Source organism: Podarcis cretensis, assembly GCF_951804945.1.
Source record: "Podarcis cretensis genome assembly, chromosome: 5".
In the NCBI taxonomy this organism is placed as follows: Eukaryota; Metazoa; Chordata; class Lepidosauria; order Squamata; family Lacertidae; genus Podarcis; species Podarcis cretensis.
Window position 1 is genome coordinate 24,558,693 of NC_137174.1, and position 24,997 is coordinate 24,583,689.

General features: G+C 46.2%; 1 protein-coding gene across 6 annotated transcripts in view; it reads left to right on the top strand.

The window, feature by feature from the left end:
- Positions 1-1,339: 1,339 nt before the first annotated feature.
- The window catches only part of GRID1 (glutamate ionotropic receptor delta type subunit 1), a 721,020-nt gene continuing 697,362 nt past the window's right edge, over positions 1,340-24,997 (top strand). For 3 of the 6 annotated variants that reach the window (XM_079975593.1, XM_079975595.1, XM_079975594.1), the window contains exons 1-2: positions 1,340-1,894; positions 5,419-5,574. In XM_079975593.1, coding sequence (XP_079831719.1) covers positions 1,816-1,894; positions 5,419-5,574 — 235 coding nt within the window. In that variant the 5' untranslated portion in view covers positions 1,340-1,815. The remainder of the gene's footprint in view (positions 1,895-5,418; positions 5,575-24,997) is intronic. The other 3 variants (XM_079975596.1, XM_079975597.1, XM_079975598.1) reach the window with 1 other exon arrangement.

Consider the following 24,997-nt stretch of genomic DNA (forward strand, 5'->3'; position numbering starts at 1 on the left):
GGGTCTAGCAGAAGAGTTTGAGCTGGATTCTGAATTTAACAGCCCCATATTTTCTTGTATGTATGTATGTGTACACACACACACACACACACACACACACTATATATATATATATTCTATCTATCTATCATCTATCTATCTATCTATCTATCTATCTATCTATCTATCTATCTATCTAAACAAGGGCTGCAGTCAAGTGGCAAGGTACTGACCTGAATGAAACTGTCAAAATAGGGAGCCCAGAATAATATGAATTCAAATACACAGTTTGTGATAATCATTAGTACTACTATCATGTGAGTGATGAAGACACAACATCTGGTCCTCCTATTAAGCAAAGAGCCCAGATGTTGAATGGATGGATAACTTCGACAGAAGGCTTTTCTACTCCTTTGCTTCCTTTTTAAACTTTTCGGCAGCCCTTTCACCCTCGCGAAAGGTGGGTGGGAGTGAACAGGATCTCCCGGGTCATCATCTTCTGAGAAAGGCACCTCGGTTCCATAATCCTAGATGGCAGCGCCCCCTTTCGCTTGCCCCTCCTCCCTCTTTCCCCCTTCCAACCCTCCATGGGAAGAGAGTTAAGATGTATCTGCGATCCCTCCGGGTCCCTCTTCGGTGTCCATTCATCCCTCGGAGTTCTTACAAACAAGCCCGAGGTCCAGCGCAAGCAACCTGAGCGGCTCGCCTGCGCACGAGCCGCTCTCCCGGAGGGTCGCTGCTTGTCGTCTCAGGATGCTGGGAAGCCTTCCTTCCTCCCCTCCCCTCCCCACTTCTTCCACCTGCGACCCCGGGGCCACGCTTCCTGGCTATTTCTCGAGAGTTGCGCTCAGGCTTCTCCTCTTCAACATGTTCAAAAAAATATCCCCCTCCCCGTGCGCAAAACTGGCACCACTCTGCGCCTTCCTGTGGAGCTGGGCTTCCCTCCCCGTTCTGAGAAAGCAGATTTCCACACATCTTTTCCCCATATCCCCTTAAGAGAGAGAGAGAGATAGAGAGAGAGAGAGAGAAAGCATTTGCAAATCCTTGATCCAAACTCAACTCTCCTTTCTCGGTTGCTTCCTGCTGCTGCTGCGTGCGTGGTTGCTGCTCCTGCTGCACACACACACCCGCGCGCACACTTCGCCGCCCCCCCCCATAGGAGCTGCTTCTCCATCTCTTCTCTGTTGCCTTTTCGCCCAGACTATATTCAGTAGTGAGGCTCTGCAATCACGTGGGTCCTCGGTTTGATGCGGGGGGGGGGGGGGAGGAGGATCGAGTTAGAGGAGGGGGGGTGCCTCCGCAGTTTGCTGTTTGCTGGGGCCCGGAGACGCGCGCGCGCGCACACACACACGCACACGGAGACTCTCTCTCTCTCTCTCACACACACACACACGCACGCGCGCACACACTCACCCACGGAGTGCTCAAGAGCTATTGCTGAAGTCTAAGGCTGGCTGCTTGCTCTACTGCTGCTGTCGCTTGTCGCCTCCTACCAAGCTGGGATCTATCTCTCGACATACATTTTTAAAAACCTCAACCTCGTTCCTTCTTCTTTCTTTTTTGCTGTGGCTCCATCGTTGCTGGTGGCTTTTTGGGGGTTGTGCTTTTTTCCCCCTTTGGGGTTTTTTTTCCGCCTTGCGCTTTCCGACTTTCAAACCTCAAGCTTGGAAATTACTTAGGTTTTGGGGAGGTTGGGATTTTTTTTATTCCCCCCCCCCCAAAAAAAATCTGGGCATCTTTCCTCTCTCTTTCCTTGCTCTCCACCTCCTTCCCTCTCCCCATCTCGGTGGCTTTTCGCCCCCAATCCGCGCTGATGTGCTGTACGAGGGGTCTGAAATGGAAGTACTGATGCTTTGGTTTTTCCCTTGGATATTTCAATGCGTTACGGTGCGAGCGGACTCCATCATCCACATTGGTAAGGGATATAGCTTGTGTGTGTGTGTGTGTGTGTGTGTGTGTCCCTGTCCGCGCGTCGTGTGTATATGTGTGTGTAGATATATATGCAGGCTGCAGGGTAAGAGTGGCACATAAGCAATTACCATAAGAGTGAAAGGAGGATCGGGTCTCATTAAGGCGCAATAATAATTCTGACCCAGGAGGGAAGATGGAGAAAGCGAGTTGAACTCTAGCGACGGAAAGAGAGAGGATGGCGAGAGCTCTCGCTCGCTCGCTCGCTCTCCCTTCCTCTTCTCTTCCACGCCACCGCAAATAAAAGCCCTCTGAATGCACCTCACTGCAAAGTTAGGGGCGAAATAAGACTGTCCATGGTGAAAGCTGAATTCTCTCTCTAAATCTCCGGAGGCGGTACTGAGGAAGGTTTGCGCTTGCAGTTGCTTTCCTTTCTGTGGCTTTGGACCTGTTTGCGCCTATATTACTCTCCACTTCCGAGGAGGAAGAGGAAAAGGAAGTGGTGGTCGCACACACCACCAACCCCCACCTGAAAAGCTCCCCATAGGGAAAACTTTGGAGAGGGACTTTCCTTTTTCCCCGGCAGGTGTGGTTGTTCTCCCAAGCCCGGACTGTGGGAGGCACACAACTGCCACTTTCAAGTTAGCTGGTGTGTTTTTGCCGCGGGTGGGGGAGAGATTGCAGGTGCCAAAGGAACGTAGTGTGGGTGCTCTGTCTGTCTGTCTGTCATTGGACTGGATGAAATTTCATTGGTGGATTACTGAGCACCGTGGTTGGGGGTGGGGTGCGGTGGGGGTCTCAAAGGTTGGATCGGGAGAAGAGGAAGCCGGAAAGGGAGACGGGAGATCCGGGGTTCCCTAAAAGGAACTTTGAAGGAGAACGGTGGCTCGTGCCAAAAAGGGGGGGACGGGACGGGACTTGCAGACTTTCTTCCTTGAAATTAAATAAAAGCAGCGGCCAGACTCTGCAGGGATCAGCAGGAAGAAGGAAATGAGTGTGTGTATGAGAGAGAGAGAGAGAGAGAGAGAGAGAGAGAGAAGGGAGCTGGGGAGCTTTTGATTCCCAGGGGTTCTGGTGAAGGGAGGCACGGGAAAGCTCCCTAGTGAGAGGCAATGCGATGGAAAAGGCTGGAGAAAAATCCAAAGAAGAGGCTCCAGCAGACGATGATATCTTTTTTAAAAACTTCGTAGAGATCTTTTTTTTTTTTTTAAATCAAATCAGAGGAAAGGTCTCCTCCCCGAAGGCGGGGAGAGGAGAGAGAAAGGAGAAGAGAGGGTGGGGGAGGAGAAGGAAAGGCATGTGGTCAGGCTGGAGGGAGAAAGAGGGCTGGGAAATGCTTTCGGGTCCGCTCGGTGGTGGCTGGTGGCAAACTCGTCCTTCTCTACTACCCCGCGTGCTCCTCTCCCGATGCCTTAAGCAGGAGGCTGGCGAGAGCAGGCCAAACAGCATTGCGGATCCCTTAAAAAAGATCGATTGGGGAGGGGAGGAGGGAGTCTGCTGTGCTACAGCTAGGTTTGGAAAGACTTTAGAGTTCTCCCCCATCACCCCAACCCCGAAGAGAGAGCGGCTAAACTTCAGCTGCGTGAAGGAACCGGCTCAGGATGGGCGACTCTTGACGTCGGATTTCAGAGGGGCACACAAAGCTAGGCACCTGCAGATAAAGTATCCCCCAAATCTCCCTGTACCTGTGGATGAAGAATTCTGTTCTAGTCAGATCTCAGCCCTGCCCCCTTAGTCTCTCAGCCACCTGCCTCTCGCTCAAGTGGCGGGCGGGAAGAGGAAGCTGCGAGCAAGGATGATGGCTTCTCCAGGTTGAAGAGCGAAGCTGAACTTCGCTTTGGAATTTTGCGCACGGTGTGAGCATCTGGTTGGCATTTAAAGGCGCAGGAGAGACGTGAATAATAAGTTAGAGAGGCGGAACGTGGAGGTGGGTGGCGTGTGAGGATGAGCAGAATAATATGCTTAGGCTATTTCCCCCCCCCCCCCAAAAAAAACAAAATACATAACAGAGTAAAAAAACAGCCCACCACTATATATTTACCTCTCTCCTCTCTCTTCACGCTCAAAGCAGGGGTATATTATGTAAGGCTTATCGCCAGATGTTTTCCTGCTAGCTGCATAACCAAGGCTCTGAAATTAAAAGCTTTCAGGTTACTGAACACAAAGCTCAGATCTCCGTTAATATGGGGCGATGCGCAGGAGGGAAGTGACGGGCAGCCCTAAGAGCAGAAGGGGGGCACCCATTCCAGAGGCTGACGCGCAGGTGTTGTGTTGCCCTACCTTTTTGCGGATAAAACTTCTAGGAAGCCTTTCCTCTGCCTCCCCCACCCCGCGTGTCTACATCTATATAAATCAACACAGGCTAAAATCCCAAGAGCCGAGTGGAACCCCAAGCTCACGCTGCTTATAAATTGGACTGTACAGTCTGCAGGCTCCCGAGCTCGCCCACTGGCTGAAGCTGAGCAGGTCTGGGTCTGGTCAGCGCCCGGTTGGGCAGCCCCCTGGGCACCGCAGCCATGCAGCCTTGGCTCTCGAAAAAGCAGAACATAATATATTTGCAAGCAAAGGAACAAGAAATGTGGTTGCCCTCTGCCACAGGGCTTTATAACCGGGAAAAATCTCATTGATCCCCACAACCCCTGAGCAAGGGAAGAGGAGAAGGTTCCCATCGCAGGCGCTCCTCTCTGCCTTGGGAATAAGGACTCTTTAGCTGCCCGTGGTGTCACAGAGGACTTGCCCTTGGTGAATATAAGGCACAAGGGAGCGGGAAGCTCTCCTGCGAAGCCGTGGCCTGGCCCGCAGAAACGCTTCCAGGAAGGCCTCGGGCATGTCCTCTGCCCCACACATCCCTCCTTCAAGGCAAGTCCAGGACAGCAGCTAGGATGGTCCGGCCTTGTCATTTTTATTGAGTGGAGCTCAGCTGAGCAAACTTCCAGAGCTCAGTTCCGCGAGTTCCTCTTTAGCTCTCCTGTTGTAACAGCAGGGCTACGAGCGAGCGGCTTCCTCCCCTTTCAATGCATGCTAGTTCAGGGTGAACACAAAAACCTGCTTTTTATCGTTGCAGGCCAGTGGTCCACCTAAGCCAGTGTTGTCCACACGGACGGGCAGCAACTCTCCTGATCTTCAGGCAGCCGACTCCCGCAGCTCTGCCTGGAGAGGCCGGGGATTGAACCCGGCACCTTCTGCGCGCAAAACTGATGCTCCTGACCCTTCCCCAGCCCGCATCTGTAGCTGTGTGAATCTGGGACAGGCTTGCGCACTTGTTGCAGGAGAAAAAAAGGCCAGTTCGGGGTGTGTGGCTCCGTCAAGAAGCAGTCAGTGGGCACGACCCCTTTTGAGTAGGCTTAAATCCCCCCGCGGTTTAGGAGGTTGGGAAGTATATGTGCATGGAAGGTTGAGGGACGAGCGTGGATAAAGTAGCCTTTGGAGTAGAAAGCCTTTCTGGGTTCACCTTCAGGCCACTGGCACGGCCTTTCCTTCCCATATGCTGGTAATGGGGATGATGGTTTATTTGTCCTCCACCCCCAACAGGTGCCATATTTGAAGGCAACTCGGCCAAGGACGACGAGATCTTCAAGCAGGCGGTGGCGGACTTGAGCCTCAACGATGACATCTTGCAGAGCGAGAAAATCACGTACACGATCAAACTCATAGAAGCCAACAACCCCTTCCACGCCGTCCAGGAAGGTAAGGACGACCGCGAAGGAGAGAAGAGGGGCTCGCGACGCGTTGGCCTCCAATGCGCCCCTGGAACTTCGAGAGGGCGCGAGAGATCCACTCAGGCTGGGTTGCTCTCTCCCTAGAGGCGCTATAGACGGCGGGGGCAGCAGGAGGAGATCTGGGCAGTTGTCGATCTCTTGCCCCGCCTTGCCTTTAGCTGTTGCTATGCCCGGAGAGCTTTTGCCTTTCTCGCCGATCTCTCCTTTTGCGCGCGGGATTCGTGGAGGGCGCTTTGCCTAGCCAAGCCTGCGGTTCCCACGCGCCGGCCCCCCTTCTCTCTCTGTCTCTGGGAGGGGCTTCGACCCCCACCCGGGGGTAGGAGTTGGGAAGGGAGCAGGCAGCTGCCTGGCAGGGCCTGTGGCACAAAGCGGACGTTGTTTGCCCGCCGAGGTTGTGTGTGCGTGCGTGTGGTTTCTTTGCTGCGCGGCTTGGCTGAAAACTTTCCTTTCGGCCAAAGGTTGGCGCTGTTTGCCAAGGAAAAAAGCAAGCGGGGAGCTAATGAAAGCTGCAGGAGGTGTTTTGGGCGCCTTGGAGAGGCGAGCATCCTCTGGGCTTGCTTGAAGCGCTGGCTGGAGGAGTTGGTCGCTGGTTTGGAAGCCCTGAAACGAAGTGAAAGGAGAAATCAGTGCAGCGCTGTCGGGCGCAGACGCGCCAGCTGCCCAAAGAAATCCGAGGCTCTCTGTGTGCGGCTGTGTGGTTGTGAGTGTGTGTATACACACAGGCGTATTGGAAAGGCCTGCAAGCCAGATCCTTGGAAACCTATAATCCTGGTGGGTTTCTAGTGTGCTGTGATTTACAGCCTTAAAGAGGAATGGAAGTGGATGAAGGGAGGGCGGTTTCTTAAAGTGGAGAAAAGGATCGAGGAACACGAAATATTCCCGTGTGGATGAAAGAGGAACACCTTTAGATATTGATATATTGCCTGTGGAAAGAGCTTTTGCAGGGCAACAGGTGGATTAATTTGTGCCCGTAACTGGAGACTTCCAAGGTCCTTCAAAAGGAACTTGCTGCCTTTAAGGCAGATGTGGCACAGCTGCGGCTTTCCAGATGTGGCTGGACTCCAACTCCCATCAGTCCTGGCCAGCATAGCCAATGGCCAGGGATGAGAGGAGTTGTGGTCTAGCAGTCTCTAGGCAGGACTGCAACTTCTCCACCTTTAAGAATAACAATGATAAAAAACATTATAACCCTATTCACTCCATTATACAAAGTGAGACTTGCTTGTGTGAGTAAACATGCATATGATCTGCCATGCACAAATCGTTTTCCTGGTTGCAAAGGATTGGCTCTGTGTCTTTTGAAGAAGGAAGGGCAGGATTGGTAGCTTAGAGGGAGAGAAATGCTGGAATCGAAGGTGTAGGAAATGGGAGCAGCATGAAGTGTTTTGCAGGGTGATGGGTTTGATGCTGTGTGGATGAAATGGCCCGTGGCTTCTGCAAGCAAAGTCCCTAATCAGTTTGTTAACCATCAAGGTGTTTGTGAGATTCTTTGCTGTTTCTTGCTACCCTTACCCTTTTAAATACTGTATTCCAGATGAGGTGAGAAAGTGTTATGGTGTGGTATTTTTTTCCGTGTTTTGCAGTATCTCTACTCTTCTGTTTAGCCTTGGCCTATGGAGAGTCTATCCCTGCAGCAGGGAACCGAGGATAGGTGCCGTGAACAAAACATGTTGATCCGATGTTCTGAACTGCTGCCAGAGCTATTTAAAAAAGAAAGAACAGGGACAGGGAGGAGGGAGGAGGGCAACTAAACAGCAGCTTTGTGATCTGAATGTTTCCTTCCACCCTGGTCTTGTTTTGTGGCACCTGTCAATCTACCATCCTGTTGGCAAGGGGACAGGAGACCCAAAGGGAAATATTAATTGGATAAGCACAAAGAAGAGCTGTTTCGGGACTCTTGTGTCCTACCCATCCCGGATGTGCTTTTTACGGCAATAAATAGGATACATTGTACGTGATCAGGAGTCGCATGTAGGAATTATCACCTAGTGTGGTGTTTTCTGAAGGGTTTTATTTTGAAAGGAGACTGACTTGCATGGAAGGAATGAATGAATGGTCGTTTTAGAAAGAGAGGGGATGTAAATGCAGGGAGAAAAGCACACTGCATCTAGATTTTTCTTGAGCCTGACCTGTGAGATCAGGCTTAGTTACTTGAAATGTGCAACCGTCGCAGCATCTTTGTAGCAACAAATAAAGCAGCATGGAAAACATGTGATAACCCGAATCTCTCCAGGACTTGGTTCTGATCAACTGGTCAGCCTAGATGATGGAGGCAGGCAAATTGCCAACCTATATTATGTACAAATGCATTTTATTTTTGTGTTCTTGCCATGCAGCCAATAATTCCATACAGACTTAAAGATGGTTCAGCTAGGCCAACTTAAATGACAGCCTGCAAACTATCCTCAAGTTCATAAGGTTAAGACAGTAGCTGGGCAGGTAAATGAGTTCAAATCACAGAAGAAAACATTCTAGATCCTGCCTCAGATTAGGAATGTTATGTGGGGGGAGTTTGGTAAAGAAGCTGAGACTGGTTACCGGATGCGTTACTTCAGCAGCTGTGTAGCTCTGTAGCAGTTCTCCAGAAAAGGAAAGCTATTTATATGTCTTAGCAATATTACTATTCTTCCCCCTCCCCTGAACGATGAATCATTAAGCCTTTCTTACCATGCATTGGAAATAGTTATTCCACACCCCCCCTTGTCAAAATTCATGCATGCTTCTATGGGTTCTTGTTGGCTCAGCACATTCTGATGAGTTTTTTTCTGGATCGTTCCCATCGAAACTCACCTCGGTTACTTGCACTTATTATAGCATATTATATTTAAATTGCTCCTTTTACTAGTGCTTTGTGCTCTCTTGGGTGTTTCTGACGATTTTCTACTTGGGGCAGGCTTTCGCTTTCCATGAGATGCCGAGTTACTGGGGAAGTCAACGTTTTATTTTAGTATTGACATCAGTTTTTGCCCATAGCAAGATGGCAAGGCTCAAGGAAGGTTCAAGAGCCAGTTACTGTACTGGGCTTGCGCAGCACAATCCTGTGCAAGTTTACTTGGAAGTAAGTCATGCTGTGTTCAATGGGACTTATTCCCAAGTAAGTGTTTTTTGCAGAGATCGGGAACCTGTGACCCTCCCAGGTGTTGTTGGACTCAAACCCCCATCAACACCTGCCAACATGGCCAACGGTCAGGGATGATGGGGACTGTAGTTCCAACAACCTTGCATGACCCTGCTGACAACATGGAGGGCTGCAGATTCTGCATCCCTGCTTTATATCATTGCTGCCTTAATGTATGACAGTGCAGCAGCGGCAGCAAGCGATGCAACATCTGAATTGTCTGTGGGTGTGCTTCCTATTGCATTATCTTGCACTTGAAACTAGCAGAGAATAGGGGAGTTGATTATTGTCAAAAGTTTTAGCGTACAATCAGATCTTCATAAAGCTACAAAGGATCAGTGGCCTATTTTGCAGCTGATTCATATTCATGGAAGTAACAGCAGTTGGATAGCTGAAATAGCATTTTAAACAGTGTCTCCTCGCACAACCTTACAGCATCTCCTTCCCTGGTTTGATTGCATTTGGGATTTAAAATATGACACCCAAGCAGAGAACGGAAGCATTTGGAGCACAGGAGACTTGTATTTTCTTCCTTTGCGTGGCGTGCATCCAGACACAGATATATGTATATAAAATTTGTGGTGTTTCAGTGCTATATCGGATGAAGAAGCTATGGCAAAGCCAATGTATGAGGCATACTCTGGAGAGTCCAGGAAAGAGTCTAGTCATATTTTAATCTGTTTTGGTACAGCTCATTAGGCATTGCAAAATTTTCTGCAAGACCCTGATAGGTGTTGTTTTAAACTGTCCACTCATGGGCAGTAGGCCTCTAAAATTAGAATCTCTCCCTAAGCAGAAGCTGATAAGCTGGAGGGCAGATGGGATGCTGGATAAATGTTACAATTCTACTTAAGAACTACCTCTTTTGGAGGAGTTAATATGTGCTTCTCTCTCCTGGGGAGTGATCAGCTGTTCACTCAAGGGGTGTCAGAACTTTGACACGATGGGTGAGTGAAGATGATAGTGGTAGCCCTATCTTGATTTCCAGGCTTCTTGTTGGTGTTAGACAGACGATTCTCTTTCTCCCCCCATCGTTTTAATTTTCTTTTCTTTGCTGTTATACAGTGTGCTGACAGAATGATGCATGGATGAGCCAGGAGCCATACCATTGCTCTGTAGTATCGTTTTGGACCGCATTCTGCTGTCACTCTTACCGTTTGTTATCTTAGTGCTGTTGGTTTTTTTCCAAGATGCTCTGCTTGTTTTCCATGCAACTTTGCTAAGAGCTGTCAAAATGAAAGAAAAGATGAAACAAATCAACTGACCTGCTCTGCGAGGACGGTGCTACGGCAGCTGCACTAAGGCCCTAAGGTGTAAAATGTTTTGTTTTGATGATCCGTGCTTTCGTGAGCAGTGCTATATAGCAAACATTAGCGTAGCTGCAGAAGTATTTATGGTCTGTTCCTATGGTGATTTGTGCCAACAATCACCTTCGAGTAGGTATTCAGCATAGTCTAATCTGTGTGTTGCCTGAATGGATGCTGTCTAGCCATGGTTGATGCTCCTTTACAGTATATATAGTCATGAGCATAGCCCATGGTTACCAGATGTCGCCGTTTCCCAGGGACAGTCCCCAGATTTACAAATGTGTCCCCGTACAAAATCTGTCCCTGGAATGTCCCCAGATTTCATTTAATGTCCCTGGATTTATATTTTAAGTGTTGTAGATTTATCAGTAGGGAATGAATGTTGCGTGATTGGTTCAGTGACACAAGACACATCATATGGGGACTTCTGGTGAGGCAAAATGGTGGGTGCCACAGCAGCGAGCAGCTCCTGAAGCCAACCAACCAGTCTGGCCCCGGGCTGCTGAGGGACAACCAGGGATGCCCAGCGCATCAACAGGGGGAACCGCTGACACCTCTCCATAGCATACAAATTTTGGAAAATCATAATGAGACAGAACTCATCTGTTTATGGGAACAGCAAAAGAATTAGAGGATAAAGAAATTTCTATTAAAGAGGTTATTTGACTACACCGTCATGTACAAGTTAGCTAATTTATATATGAGTTAAAGGGAAGATATGGAAAGGAGACATATGAGAATAGCTGGTTATTTATTATTTGTGGCATCAGTACTTTATATGACTTTAGATTACTGTGAACATAGATTTGATTTTTAAAGACGAAAAAAAAATGCCACAAGGAGTATAGTGTGCAAGGAGATAACCAATCTTGGCAAGTACTCAAAACAACACAAATTAAAGTGACAACTATGAGCTGTTTCATACATGCACTTTCATCATTTGATGGCTTAGGATCTAATGATGTGCATCTGTGAATGATCCATCACAGATCAAAACACTAGAGAGAGAGACTCTTCATAGCATGTCACATTGACTCAATTACAACACTTTTTCCGTGGAGTTGGTTCATTTATCTGTGAGCTATTCAGTAATTAACTCATATGCAGGCATGTGTGAATTACACTGATATGTGGCATCAAGGCTATGCAAACAGCTTCACACTTCTAGGCACTGCATGTGATCACTCCCTTGGGAATGCTCCCAGCCTAACTTGGAATCTTGATTTGCAAGTCTATAGCAGCAGTTTTCAAACTTTCCACCTTCAAGGAATGCTTTTCCTGCTTGCTTGCCATGGGACTCCTGTATATATTGCAGAGGATTCTAGGACGAGCACTAGGTCTGGGCACAGTGGTCTTCCAAGCCTTACCATGACACTTGTGCAATTACATTGTGTTCAATGGGACTTTGTTGTTGTTGTTTAGTCATATCTGACTCTTCGTGACCCCATGGACCAGAGCATGCCAGGCACTCCTGTCTTCCACTGCCTCCCACAGTTTGGTCAAACTCATGTTAGTAGCTTCAAGAACACTGTCCAACCAACTTGTCATCTGTCATCCCCTTCTCCTTGTGCCCTGATTCTTTCCCAACATCAGGGTCTTTTCCAGGGAGTCTTCTCTTCTCATGAGGTGGCCAAAGTATTGGAGCCTCAGCTTCAGGATCTGTCCTTCCAGTGAGCACTCAGGGCTGATTTCCTTCAGAATGGATAGGTTTGATCTTCTTGCAGTTCATGGGACTCTCAAGAGTCTCCTCCAGCACCATAATTACATTGTGTTTAATGGACTTACACCCCAGTAAATATAGATTGGGAGGCTGCTATGGGGGCTTCATTTGTTCCCTTGTATTCTGGCATCTTCAGCTGCTTTCTTGACAACCGATTTCATGCTGATTCATTGGGAGGTAGCGTACATATGTGAACTTGCAGAAACCAAACCCGGCTCTCTAGAAGGAACATACGGTTGCATGCATCACTGAGTTTTAATCTGTTCTTTCAATGCTTGCTAAGCACGTGCCAGACACAGTGGAAAGTAGGGGGATCTTTTCCATATTCCTAGAGTCCTGACAGTGTTCCTGCACAATTTGCTTACCAGTCTGCTGCCATTAAATGTTGGTGCTCAGTGGGATGAAAACGCATAATGCTTACCTCCTGGTGCCTTCCGAGACCAAACCCAGACTTGTTTAAGACTACCATCGGGAAGACATCTGCGACACTATCGTCTCGTTCTGCATGTGCTTTTATGCTTATGAGCTGCTTGATTTGACACTCCTTCTTGGGCCTACATTGAGACGAGCTAGAAATCATGCAGAATAGCTCAGAAGGAAATCCTATTGAATTCAGTGGGACTTTTCATTAAGTGTGTGTTGGTTTGCAGCCAAAGCCTGTTAATAATAATAATAATAATAAATAATTTATTATTTATACCCCGCCCATCTGCCTGGGTTTCCTCAGCCACTCTGGGCAGCTCCCAACAGAATAAAAAAGCGATAAAATATCAAACATTGAAAACTTCCCTAAACAAGGCTGCCTTCTGATGCCTTCTAAAAGTCAGGTAGCTGTTTATTTCCTTGACATCTGAAGCTTACACTCTGAGTCTTCACCTACTCTGGAGTTTTGTGAATACTAATACTAATAATAAGGGATGCAGGTGGCGCTGTGGGTTAAAGCCTCAGCGCCTAGGGCTTGCCGATCGAAAGGTCGGCGGTTCGAATCCCTGCGGCGGGGTGCGCTCCCGCTGCTCGGTCCCAGCGCCTGCCAACCTAGCAGTTCGAAAGCACCTCCGGGTGCAAGTAGATAAATAGGGACAGCTTACCAGCGGGAAGGTAAACGGCGTTTCCGTGTGCGGCTCTGGCTCTGGCTCTGGCTCTGGCCAGAGCAGCGATGTCACGCTGGCCACGTGACCCGGAAGTGTCTCCGGACAGCGCTGGCCCCTGGCCTCTTAAGTGAGATGGGCGCACAACCCCAGAGTCTGTCAAGACTGGCCCGTACGGGCAGGGGTACCTTTACCTTTACCTTTAATACTAATAATAAGTAATTTTTTTAACGTAGTGTTTCTCTGCTGGTGGGTTCTATTCTGCAAAGTGCTGTGCAGGAGCTGGTGAAAAACTTTGCACACCTTGAACAGAAAACAAACAAGCATCTCTAGATGTGTGCAAGAGATTGTGTGACAACTTACAGACCCTCCAAGCGTCTGTATTTTCCAGGGACATCCCTGATTTAGAGAAGCGGTCCCAGTTTCTGATTTGATCCCGGAATGTCCCACTTTTCCTCAGGGTGTCCCTATTTTCATTGGAGAAATGTTGCAGGGTATGGAATTATCCAACTCCCGAGCTGTCAGAAGGCAATTCTGTATAGGGAAGTTTTTTTATGTTTAATGTTTTGTTATGTTTTTATATATGTTGGAAGCTGCCCAGAGTGGCTGGGTGTGATGCATAAATAGCAAAATTATCATTATGGAATGGGATATCCCTATTGTCATTGGAGAAATGTTGGAGGGTATGAACTTATACAAAGCAGCTCTCCCATTTCCCCTCCTTCTTTTGTAGCTGTAAAGAACTTGTACTAAGTTAGGGCTTTCTACTTGTGAAAGAGTAGTTTCACTTGCGGAAGGGTACATTTGGAGACAACCCAGCAGTCCCAACCATCTCTGTTGAGGTAATGCTTGACTTAACAGTTTCTTGAAGTGTGTACGTATGCAAATATGTACACAAGAAATGCAGAAGGTTGGACACAGCAGTGTCCCTTTGTTCCCAGTGAGCCTGTGGCAACACTGATGCCCAGCAGGGGAGTGTTCACTGTTGCAAAGTTCTGGCCATGTGCTTCCCTGAAAATGGTCTGTATCACCCTGCTATATGTCAAACTAAGGTAATTTGACATGATTAAGTGTGTGTGCTTTCCCCCTCTTTTGCAATGTCCATATGCTCATTTTAAGTTCTGGCATTGCAATTGTGTGCTTGAGCACTCTAATTATTTTTTTCCTGCAAAGGTCAGCATGTTAGCACTCTCAATTGCCTTTCCCCCTGCTAAAGTAGAGATGAAACCTGCAATAAGCATAGATGAAGCAGGCGGCTGCCTCGCACACTGAGAAATCAGGGACATTCTTGCCTTCTTTGCTTTGCCGTAATATTTTCTCTGAGGTTGAAATTCCTTGTTTCAGGGAAACAGTGGTGGTGCACTGAGTCTTGGGACCTCCAAAGCAGTGAGTGTAACCTGTAGTCGGCTGAGGATCATCCATAAAGTATTGCATTTTCATATAGCCATGGCATGTTGCCCCACTGCAGTCAACGGCCAACCCCTTCCCTGTCACAACTTTGCTGTGGGGCCGGCTAGTTTTGATGCTGTTTTTCTCCGATAGGAAATGAAACATACTTGGAATCAAGTGTGAAAGCTCAGTACATAACAAGAAACTTATCCAGTGGAACAGGAGACCATCTAACTAGCATGCAACATCTTGAAAATCTAGCCGAGTGCACACTGGAACGCGTAAGAATTTAGAAGGGATGGTAATTTCCAATGATATGCTAATATCCCAAGCATTTTTTCCTCTGCTTCCTCATTTCCATAGCTTTAAGGCGCTAAGTATATAAAAAAGGGAAACGCATGTTGAAACAGTTTTCTTTTATGTGATTCCTAATGACTTAACAGTTAATGAGAATGTTGGAGACTTGATGATTACTGCACTTGATAGGGCGGTCTTGGGTTTGTGGGTTTTGAATTGCTGGTGAGCTGTCCTTCCCACAGCGGCCCTCTACTTCCCTAGCAAGTCTCCGTTTCCATCTTGGTGCGCTGATGTGGCGGCGTTCGCCCTCCCTGAACCCCGCTGCTGCTACTACAGCCTCTTGAGCCTTCCTCTCCCTGTACATTAATATTATATTAAATATATGCAGTAAGAAATGGGAACAGTAATGATCTCCCTTTAAGGGGGGGTTGGAAACCGAGTGGCATTAATCTAAAAAAAGAAGGGGGAGAAAAACCTGCTGTTTTGGCTGCATTAAGTCTCCCAGCAGGATTTCTCCTGCTTGACCTTACCCAGAGCCATTCCCTTAGCAACTTTTCAAAGCAGAAAGAAAGACAATGTTGAAAAAGAGACTAAAACACTCCCCTCATTTTTCAGCTGAATATAAAGTTGGAGGGATGACCTTAATTTTTTTTTTTTTAAATGGAAAACAAAGCCTGGCCAACAAGCTGGTGAATTTGTTTTTGGGTCACAGTTTTTTTGTTTTTGTCCATGGGTTTAGAATTGCTTTAGTTTTAGACTCCTTGGGGCTTCTAGTCTGCGGCACCATCGCTGGGTTTTGTTCTGTTTCATACAGGAAGTGAAGCAAACAGGATTTTCTGTGGCATGAAATGTTTCTGGAGTTACTGAGCATTAACTTTGTCAGCAGGTGCCTTTTGTTTTCTGAAAGCACCAAGTCCCGAGTTCTTACTACTGTACGGCCAAGAAAGAAAGAAGAAGAAAGGGATTGCAGTCGGATTATTTTAAAATCTCCTGTATTGATTTTGAAACACTTTATTTATGGTGATGTGATTTTACTGGTACTGTAGCACTCTTCAGGCATGGCAGCCATGAATGAGCCGAAAAGAACTGCCCCCTTTGCCCTGTTCCCATCACCCCCCTGTGCTTATGCCAACTTCCCAACGTTTGGGTATATGGTCTGCAATGGGGAGCCTTTTCTGCTTGGGGCTCCCTGCATGATTAGGGATGCTGATCTTAAGAACATAAGAAGAGCCCTGCGAGATCACATGGCCCATGTTGTCTGCCAACTTCCTGTTCTCAAGGAGAAGCCCGTGGAAAGCCCTCAAGTAGGTAAGGTAAAGGTAAAGGGACCCCTGACCATTAGGTCAAGTCGTGACCGACTCTGGGGTTGCGGCGCTCATCTTGCTTTATTGGCTGAGGGAGCCGGCATACAGGTCATGTGGCCAACACAGAGCAGTGCACGGAAACTCCGTTTACCTTCCCGCTGGAGCGGTACCTATTTATCTACTTGCACTTTGACGTGCTTTGGAACTGCTAGGTTGGCAGGAGCAGGGACCGAGCAACGGGAGCTCACCCCGTCATGGGGATTCGAACCGCCGACCTTCTGATCAGCAAGTCCTAGGCTCTGTGGTTTAACCCACAGCGCCACCCGCGGACATGAGTGCAAATGGCGCTGTCCCCACTTGCGCTCCACAGCAACAGCGGAGTACATAGCCATTGTGGCTAGCAGGCATTTGTCAGATTCTCCATTGTCTAATTCAGAGCTTTCCAAAGGGTGCGTTGCAATGTTAGTGTGTCAGCTGCAGTGTGTAAGTGTGTCGTGTGAACTCTCCCCGTGCTCCTCCTGGGCCTGGAAAGGGGCTTGTTTATTCTCTGGTTTGCTAGTAAAACTGAATTGCTGTGTCGTGAAATGATGCGTGTCTAAAAAGTGTGTCTCCAACAAGAAAAGTTTGGAAAGCTCCGGTCTAATCTGTCCATGAATTTGCCTACTCCCCAGTCTTCCAGGAACCTCCATGGGTTGAAGAGGGAAGAGTTGCCAGATATGGGGCAACTGGAAGGAGCCAATGATTGGGAGGGGAGCATCATTTCCTGCTTTCCTCCTTAGGTTTGTCCCTGCAACACATGAAGAGGGCTTCTCTCTATCTGTTTTGTTTTATTGATCGTTACATTTATATGCTGGGACGCAGGTGGCGCTGTGGGTTAAACCACAGAGTCTAGGACTTGCTGATCAGAAGGTCGGTGGTTTGAATCCCCACAACGGTGTGAGCTCCCGTTGCCCGGTCCCAGCTCCTGCCAACTTAGCAGTTTGAAAGCATGTCAAAAGTGCAAGTAGATAAATAGGTACCGCTTCGGTGGGAAGGTAAACAGCGTTTCTGTGCGCTGCTCTGGTTCGCCAGAAGTGGCTTAGCCAAGTTGGCCACATGACCCAGAAGCTGTACGCTGGCCCCTTGGCTAATAAAGCGAGATGAGCACCGCAATCCCAGAGTCAGCCACGACTGGACCTGATGGTCAGGGGTCCCTTTACCTTTTACATTTATATGCCACTTTCCCTCTGTGGAACTCAAAGTGGTATGCATTCTACCTTTCTATATCCTCACACAACAATCCTGTGTCACATAAGCCAGGCTGAGGGACTGTGGCTGGCCCAAGTCACTTCATTTCAGGGATTTGAACCCTGGTCTCCCCGGTTCTAGTCCAGCACTCTAACCACTGCACCACACTGTCTATACAGCACAGGTTTTTTTTTTTAAATTGCCCTTTATTTGAAGAGCTGATGGTGGTGCAAATGTGGTTATCCCATTTCATTCCAACAACTACCCCACAAAGAAGGTGAGGCAGAGTGAAAGGGCTGTTTCACACATACTTATCAGCCAGCTGATTAAGTGCTGCTAGTATCTGTGTGCTTGGGCTATCCTAGATCTGGCACTATAGGTAAAAAAATGTTGTATCACCTTGAACACAGTCCTTTGGCGCAGGGTTGGTGCCCTCATCCACCTGCCAGCCTGCTGCTACATGGAAATCTAAAGATGCACGTAAACCAGAGTTTGATGGATTTTTGACTGACTCAGTTGGAAAAAACGTTACGTTGGTGGCTTAAATAGCAATTTGCCATTTCTCCGCAAAGTTGGTTCCAGGAAAAAACTGACTGGCTTGTAACAGAATGGGGAGGGTAGATTTGGGGAGGTGGTTGTCACTTATTGCACCACCCCTAAGCAGAAACATCTCCTCTTGTCCCACTTCTTGGCTGGATCATGAACATTCTTTCAGATATGTGTGTCTAGGATCCAGCAATGAAGCAATACCCATGGATATATTTTTGCTTAAGAAGTGTGATAATACACAGTACTTCAAGTGCATTACATCCAAGTAAAATATGATTAAAACTCCAGTCTTGGTTTTAAAATTGCAATCTAATTCTATTTTTTTTAAAATTACTGGGTAGTTAGTTCCCAAGTGTTGCTAAAAATGTACATTGTACTGTGTAAATAACTCCCTGCAATCCTACTGGCTTCAAAAACAGCTGTGTCTTATTGCACAGAAGATTAAAATAACATCTCGGCTTTTATGCTGTGCTGGTAACACAGAATAAAGGTAAAGGTAAAGGTACCCCTGCCCGTACGGGCCAGTCTTGACAGACTCTGGGGTTGTGCGCCCATCTCACTTAAGAGGCCAGGGGCCAGCGCTGTCCGGAGACACTTCCGGGTCACGTGGCCAGCGTGACATCGCTGCTCTGGCGAGCCAGAGCCACACACGGAAATGCCGTTTACCTTCCCGCCGGTAAGCGGTCCCTATTTATCTACTTGCACCCGGAGGTGCTTTCGAACTGCTAGGTTGGCAGGCGCTGGGACCGAGCAGCGGGAGCGCACCCCGCCGCAGGGATTCGAACTGCCGACCTTTCGATCGGCAAGCCCTAGGCGCTGAGGCTTTAACCCACAGCGCCACCTGCGTCCCGCGCGCCACCTGCGTCCCGCAGAATAGGACCACAGAATAGGAGTTCCTAATTTTATTTTATTTTTATCTCAGCCTGAGCTGTGCTACTTCCCTAGTCCAATTCAGCAACATGTGTGCAGGCTGCAGAGCAAGAGCCACAGCAGGAGTGGGGAATCCTTTTCAGCCTGGAGGCCACATTCGCTTCTGGGGGCCAGTGGTGGGCGGGGCTAGAGGCAAAAGTGGGCGGGGCAATGGATATAATATTTACCATTGTACACCAGGCTAGTTTCCAGGCACGCTCGAACAATCCCCATCTACCTGATTCTTTATCCAGAGAAACAAAACCCAACAGTGAACCCCACGGGTTGGACTAGCCTGGTAAGGCAGTTGCCAGAACTGAGGATCTGAGCCTCCCACTTCCTCTTAAGGCTGCTCACCAGCCAGCTGCCTACCTAACAGTCACAAACTCCTTCAAGGAGGGCTCTCTGTGTCTTTTGTTCTGCTACATGCAACCCCCTGTTTGTTTTTGGGGACAGAGGAGTATGGGAGAAGGAAACAGTGGAACTGGCAGGTGGCTGGGGATCTGTTGCAACATCAGTCACCTTCTCAGTAGCCTCGGTCGCACTTAAGCCTGTTGCTTGCTCAATCTCCAACCCGTCTACACCCCTGTCTTCCTCTGACCTGTCTCCTGCATTCCATTCTCCTGGCTCAGAGCCTTCCCCCTGTGACGCTTTCCTGGGGCGTTCCCCGATTGTAGCCTTGTACCATTCCTCCTTGTCTACCCAGTCCCTGACAATCATGATGAGTTGTTCTCCTGCTACTTAGAGATGGGTGCTGGGAGAGAGGGAAGCTAGAGGTACATGCAGCCTCCTGCTTTCAGATCCTGGAATTTTCTCACTCTCTGCCAGCCCCAAATCATTTCCAAACAATCCAAAAGGCATCTCTTGTCTCAGCAATAGGCATCTGGTCCTCTCCAAGATCTGGTCCAGATCTTGCTGTGACAAATCTGTTGTAAAAAAACCAAAAGTATTTTGCCAAGACGTCTGGCAACTGGGAATTCAACAAACAGAGATAAGGAATAGACAAAAAATAGAAATGCAGTGCTCTTTTTGTGGCAATCTCAAATCCATATGGGGCAAGTTCCTTCCCTCCTCTTGACTGCTGCATCGTCATCACATGAAATGGCCACCAACCATAACAAAACTGTATCAAATTTAGTTAAAAACTGGAATATACAATAATTAAAAGAATAGAACGATCCCATTAAAAACCAACCTAGGCAGCATAAAATACTTCTAAGATGGCATTTAAAACACAGATGAGAATAAATAGTTTTGAAACTATAGTTTTGAAACTTGAGTCTTGAGAGAATAAGATACAAAGAATGCTGTCTAGTACAGAGTCAGGCCATTGGTCCATTTAGCTCTTTATTGCCTACTACAAGTTAGAGAACATTTTAGTGTGAGAGCTCAGAAGGGTTTTCTCCCCTCCTTAACTTGTGAGCAGAGGGAACTAAGTTTACAGTGTATTTCCGCTTATATCACAGGGTGTGACCCACACTGATGGCTGTGGGTGAAGACAAAGGAGGGGATGGAAAGAACACTAGGGTTGCCCTTGTTAGAATACACCATTGTTAGAATATGTCCAGAATTTCCCGGACATATCTAGAATGCTGCAGTTGGAAGCAGCACCTGGGTGGAAATCGCAAAAATGTCCAGGAAAATCCAGACGTATGGCAACCCATGTTGGCAGTGTCTTTTTGGGCCGTTTTCCTTTAAAACGGCTCAAAAACCTGTGAATTTTCCAAAAAAAGCTCCACAGCTTCAGGCAAATTCCAGATGTTCACTGCTTGAAATATGGCAACCATACATAGATCTGTTATATCAAGGAAAAACACACTGCAAAAAGAAAAGAAAAGTGTCTACTATACAAAATTGCATACAAATGTATGTACTGGGAGAAATTTGCCCTAAAAAAACTGATGTTTTCCAGGAGGACTTAAAAAAAATATTAGCAAACTGATGTGGAAAACCAAAGTTAAGTTCAGAAAAATGAGAAACCAAAATAAACCTAAATGGACAGATTACCTACCTGCTGAATATATGAAATTGGGGAGCGGCAGACACTTCCTGTATTCTAGAAACAGCAACAGCCAGTCAACATTTTAGGAGACTTTTCTCCCCAGTGGTTCCCCGTCCCCCAGGTCATCTTCTAGCTCCCTCAACTAAGCCACACATGAGAGTTATTACATTGTTTGTGGGATGTAGTGATGCGTTTGACCAGCAAAGATTTGCCACTCTACTCCAGCATTGCTTCAGGAGTTTTCTGCTCCAGATTGTTTCTCCCTCCAGATTGCTTCTCCCAATTGTATCTTAATTACCTGTTCCCTGCTTTCCCAACACAGAATAGCCTGTGTGAGTGCTGCTCCCCCAGTCAAGTGCTCAATGTAGATGAATTTATGAACATGACTTACTGGATTATTATAATTTCTGTAGCATTTTAATCATAATTACAATAACATCTGTTGGCAGTGGCACACAGATGTCTGACAGCACACAGTTTGTAAACGGTTACTCTCTCTCTCTTTCTTCTGAGAAAATGGATCTCTTTTCTCATTTCCCATCTGCCCAAGAGCAACTGGAACTGAATAGATATGGATGGGAGGTACAATATGATCATAAAGCCGTGGCTGCCTTTGCTTCCATTATTCTGTCACCAGTTTTTATTTTTTTTTAAATTGCTGGTCCATCTCTTCCTTAACCAACCCTATCACGGTTTGTTCTAATACAAAACCTCCTCTCTCTCTCTCTCTCTCTCTCTCTCTCTCTCTCTCTCTTGTTTTCTATCACTTAATAAATTATTTGTCTTGGCTTGGGATACTTTGTGTATGTGTGTTTGTATATATATGTCATTGGCCCTGTTGAGATATTCATAGGAAGCAGTGTTATACCGAGGCAGATATACATTTCCTCATCTAACTAGGGTGGAATCTACACACACACACACACACCCCGCTGTGAAAATGCTTTTTTAAAAAAAAGTTTTGAAAAATACATTGAATGTTGCATAGCTCACTGTTGCCATCTAGTGTCACATTTGTATATTTCACTTTACGACACATTTAAAACGTTTTTATTTGCAGCTGGGTCCTTGGTATCATCTACACTGACTGGAGGCAGCTCTCCAGTGTTCAGGTTGGGGACTCTTCCAGCCCTACCTGGAGATATCAGGGACTGAAGCTGAGAGCACCTCTATGCTCTGTCACATATTGTGTAATGTAGACTATGTTTGCTATTCCCACTTCCACTCTCCTCCTTTTCATATGAAGATCTGAACAGAGCCTATACGCAGTTAACCTGGTTCCGATTCTTCTCTCACTTCATACACACAATGTGAAAAGGAGTTGGGACCTTTGAAGACACAGTGCATTTTAGATCTTCCCATATGGCCTGCCTTCAGTGGATGAAGTTACGTTGTGGAAATTAAAGGAAGGCTGCGTCACAAAATGGCTTTCTTTGGCAAAAATATTAAATTTTCTTTGGCCAAAAAATTAAAGAAAATATCCAACTGGATGGGATTAAGTCTTGACAGTTTAATGTGATCCCAACAATGTCTACTCAGAAGTAAGTCTTACTGAATTTAGTTTAATTAAACTTACCTTTCACCAGTTTCCAAAGTGGTGTAGAACAATAGTAGAACATTATAAACCATGGTTAATTAAAATCAATTGCATACATTACAGTACAAACATTACAGTATTAAAACTATGCAATGCAGACAACCTGGCCCTAAGGCAGGAATAATTGATTCCTCCAAAGGCTCAGGAGAAAATAGAGGTTTTTAGACATGGGAAAAAGTTGGGGTGCAGTTGCTGAGAAAGCTCTGTTTCTCATCCCAACATGGCAAGCAATACTCTGTGGTGGGACTGCAAGTGGCCCTCCCAGTTGAGTTCAGTGGGACTTGTTCCTAGGTAAATGTTTATAGGGTTGCAGCCTAAATAGCCCATAACTGATCTATTCCCTAGCGAGAAGCTCCCAGCTAAGTCTCTTGATATTTGGATGAAACCAGTCTAGGAGAAATAGCAGAACATAAGCACTATAGGATGATTATTTGGAGGTAAATGGGGCAAATTTAATGACTTCTTGGTTTGTGTCGATATCTACGATTGAAATGAATGCCCTCCCCCCAAATTTGTTCCTGTTCTCAGCTATTCCTGTACAAAAAGTACCGTAATGGAGCAATAACAAAATAAGAACATTAATTTTAATTTGAAGAATTTTCAGATTTTCTTTGGTCTGAAAAACTAGGAAGTGCTTCAGTTAGCATATTATATAAACTATATCAAGTCTCAAGGAGTACTGGATTTTCTAATATTACTGAGTGTTATTGTGTGAAATTGGCAGTAATATCAGGTTGATATAATAGGGATATTTTGCTAAGGCTGAACAAGGAGAACTGAAGACTCTTTGAGGATGTATTATGTGGCATGATGAGTGGAATACTTTGTCCAGAATTAATATCACCACTAAATTCAAAATCTTTTAGAATTCTCCTAATGTATTAGTTGGTATTGCATGGCGACATTATGGGGGACTGAAAGTACATTGGAAATAACTATAGATAATCATATCCTCTTCTGTGAAGAAGTTGTTAATCAAACTGATGAACATAAGCCATCTTCTCCCATGCTTTTTGAAATGTAAGGCATTAAGTATTTTGGGATAAGACAAAAAAATATTCTAGAGTCACTAATAGTTAAACCTAGAGCTAAAGGGTTGATTAGACATATTGATTGTTCTTATAGTTGAACAAAACACAGTATCTTTAGAGTGAGAATGAGATATACCTTGTATAATGGGGATGGGGAACCTGTATCTCTCCAAACATTGCTAGAATCTAGCCAGCATGATCAATGGTCACAGATTATGGGCACTGTAGTTGGTTAAATGTTGCTGGGAATTTAACTCTGTGAGAGGTGACCTACAGTGCCCATAATGCTTTGAAGGAAAAGATGTACACCCCTAGTCTTTCACTCTCGTCACATAATACTCCCTCACACACTATTAATGGGGGCACTGAATCAATGCAATCAACACTCGTATTTCTGAAATGCCTTCTCTACAGTTCTGTGATTCTTCTCCTCTATCTTCATACTTGGGGATCTAATCATGGGCACATCTATGTGAGCATAAGCCCTGAGCTTATTAGGACTGACTTCTAAGTAGAAGGTCATAGGATTTTATATACTTTTGTTCATACACCTACAGCAGCTGCCCAGTGCAACTAACTTCCGGGAAAGCTGAATGGAGGCCCTGATCAGAGCGTTCATCTATTTTCTGATGGGGCAGTCAAGCTCATTAAGTAAGAGTTTGGGATGCAGCATTCAGCCTGAAATTAAATTATGTAAGGCCATTCCCACTCAAATATTAAGTCCCAAACTTTTTAAAAGCATGACTTGGTTCCCGCCAATTAGTGGCTTTATTAGTTTTGCAGCTGTTAGTAAGGCTACAATTAAATTCCACATCTGACTTCTGAATAACCCCTTTTAAGTTACCTAACAAGGCAGCTTCAGGATCATAAGGCATACGTAAGGCAGGAACGTCTTTAATGAATTTATAATATTGATCTTAGGACAAGTCCAAAATATATGATTAAAAACCCCCCAGCAATTCATAGTATTGGACCTCCAGCTGCTATATTTGCTTTAATGTAGGAAGGGTAAGAGAATGATGGCGGGGCAGCATAGCAGGTTCTCATATGGGAATTAACCATCATTTAAAAGGCTTGACTTCAAATCCACTGCCATTCCTCAGTACTTTGCAACAGGCATGGGAAACGCAGACCTCCAAGTGTCCCTGTTTTCCAGGAACAGTCTGGGATTTACAGAAGCCAGCCCGGTTTCTGATTTGATCCTGGAATGTCCCGCTTTTCCTTAGTATGTCCCTATTTTCATCAGAGAGATGTTGGAGGATATTGGGGAAATGCTGGAGGAAACCTCTGACCCTCTAGATAGCGCTGGACCTCAACTGCTATTATCCCTGACCATAGGCCATGTTGGAGGACCACAAATTCCCTACCTTGATCTGGAGTCTAGTTAAAATTACTTATCTGCACCATTGCATATGGACATAGTTGGCTTCTTCCCTCAACAACTAAAAAGTAGGTTGCATGTGTGTGTTTGTGGTGGGGGAATTTAAACCATAGGTTAGGGCAGGAGCAAAGAGTTAACCTCTGAGCCCAAAGTTGGGGAGAGTCTCCATTTTGTCATGGGTGCTCCACATAGGTTCAAGTTCAAGCATAAAAAAAGAAGCAAACAAGAAACAAATGCCCCCCCCCAAAAAAAATTGAATTAAGGAATATTCTTAGTGAACCTGTTCAAGGTGCAGTTTATCATTATTTGATGGTAGAAATGAGGAAATAAAATCAACGACACTATTAAATTTGTTATTAGTGGTAGCACATACTGCCATGGTTCAGAAGTGGAAGGCATTAGAGGAAACTGACATTGGAAAGTGGTGGAGTAAAGTCTGGAGTATACAGCAGCTATGCAGGAAAAACTTACA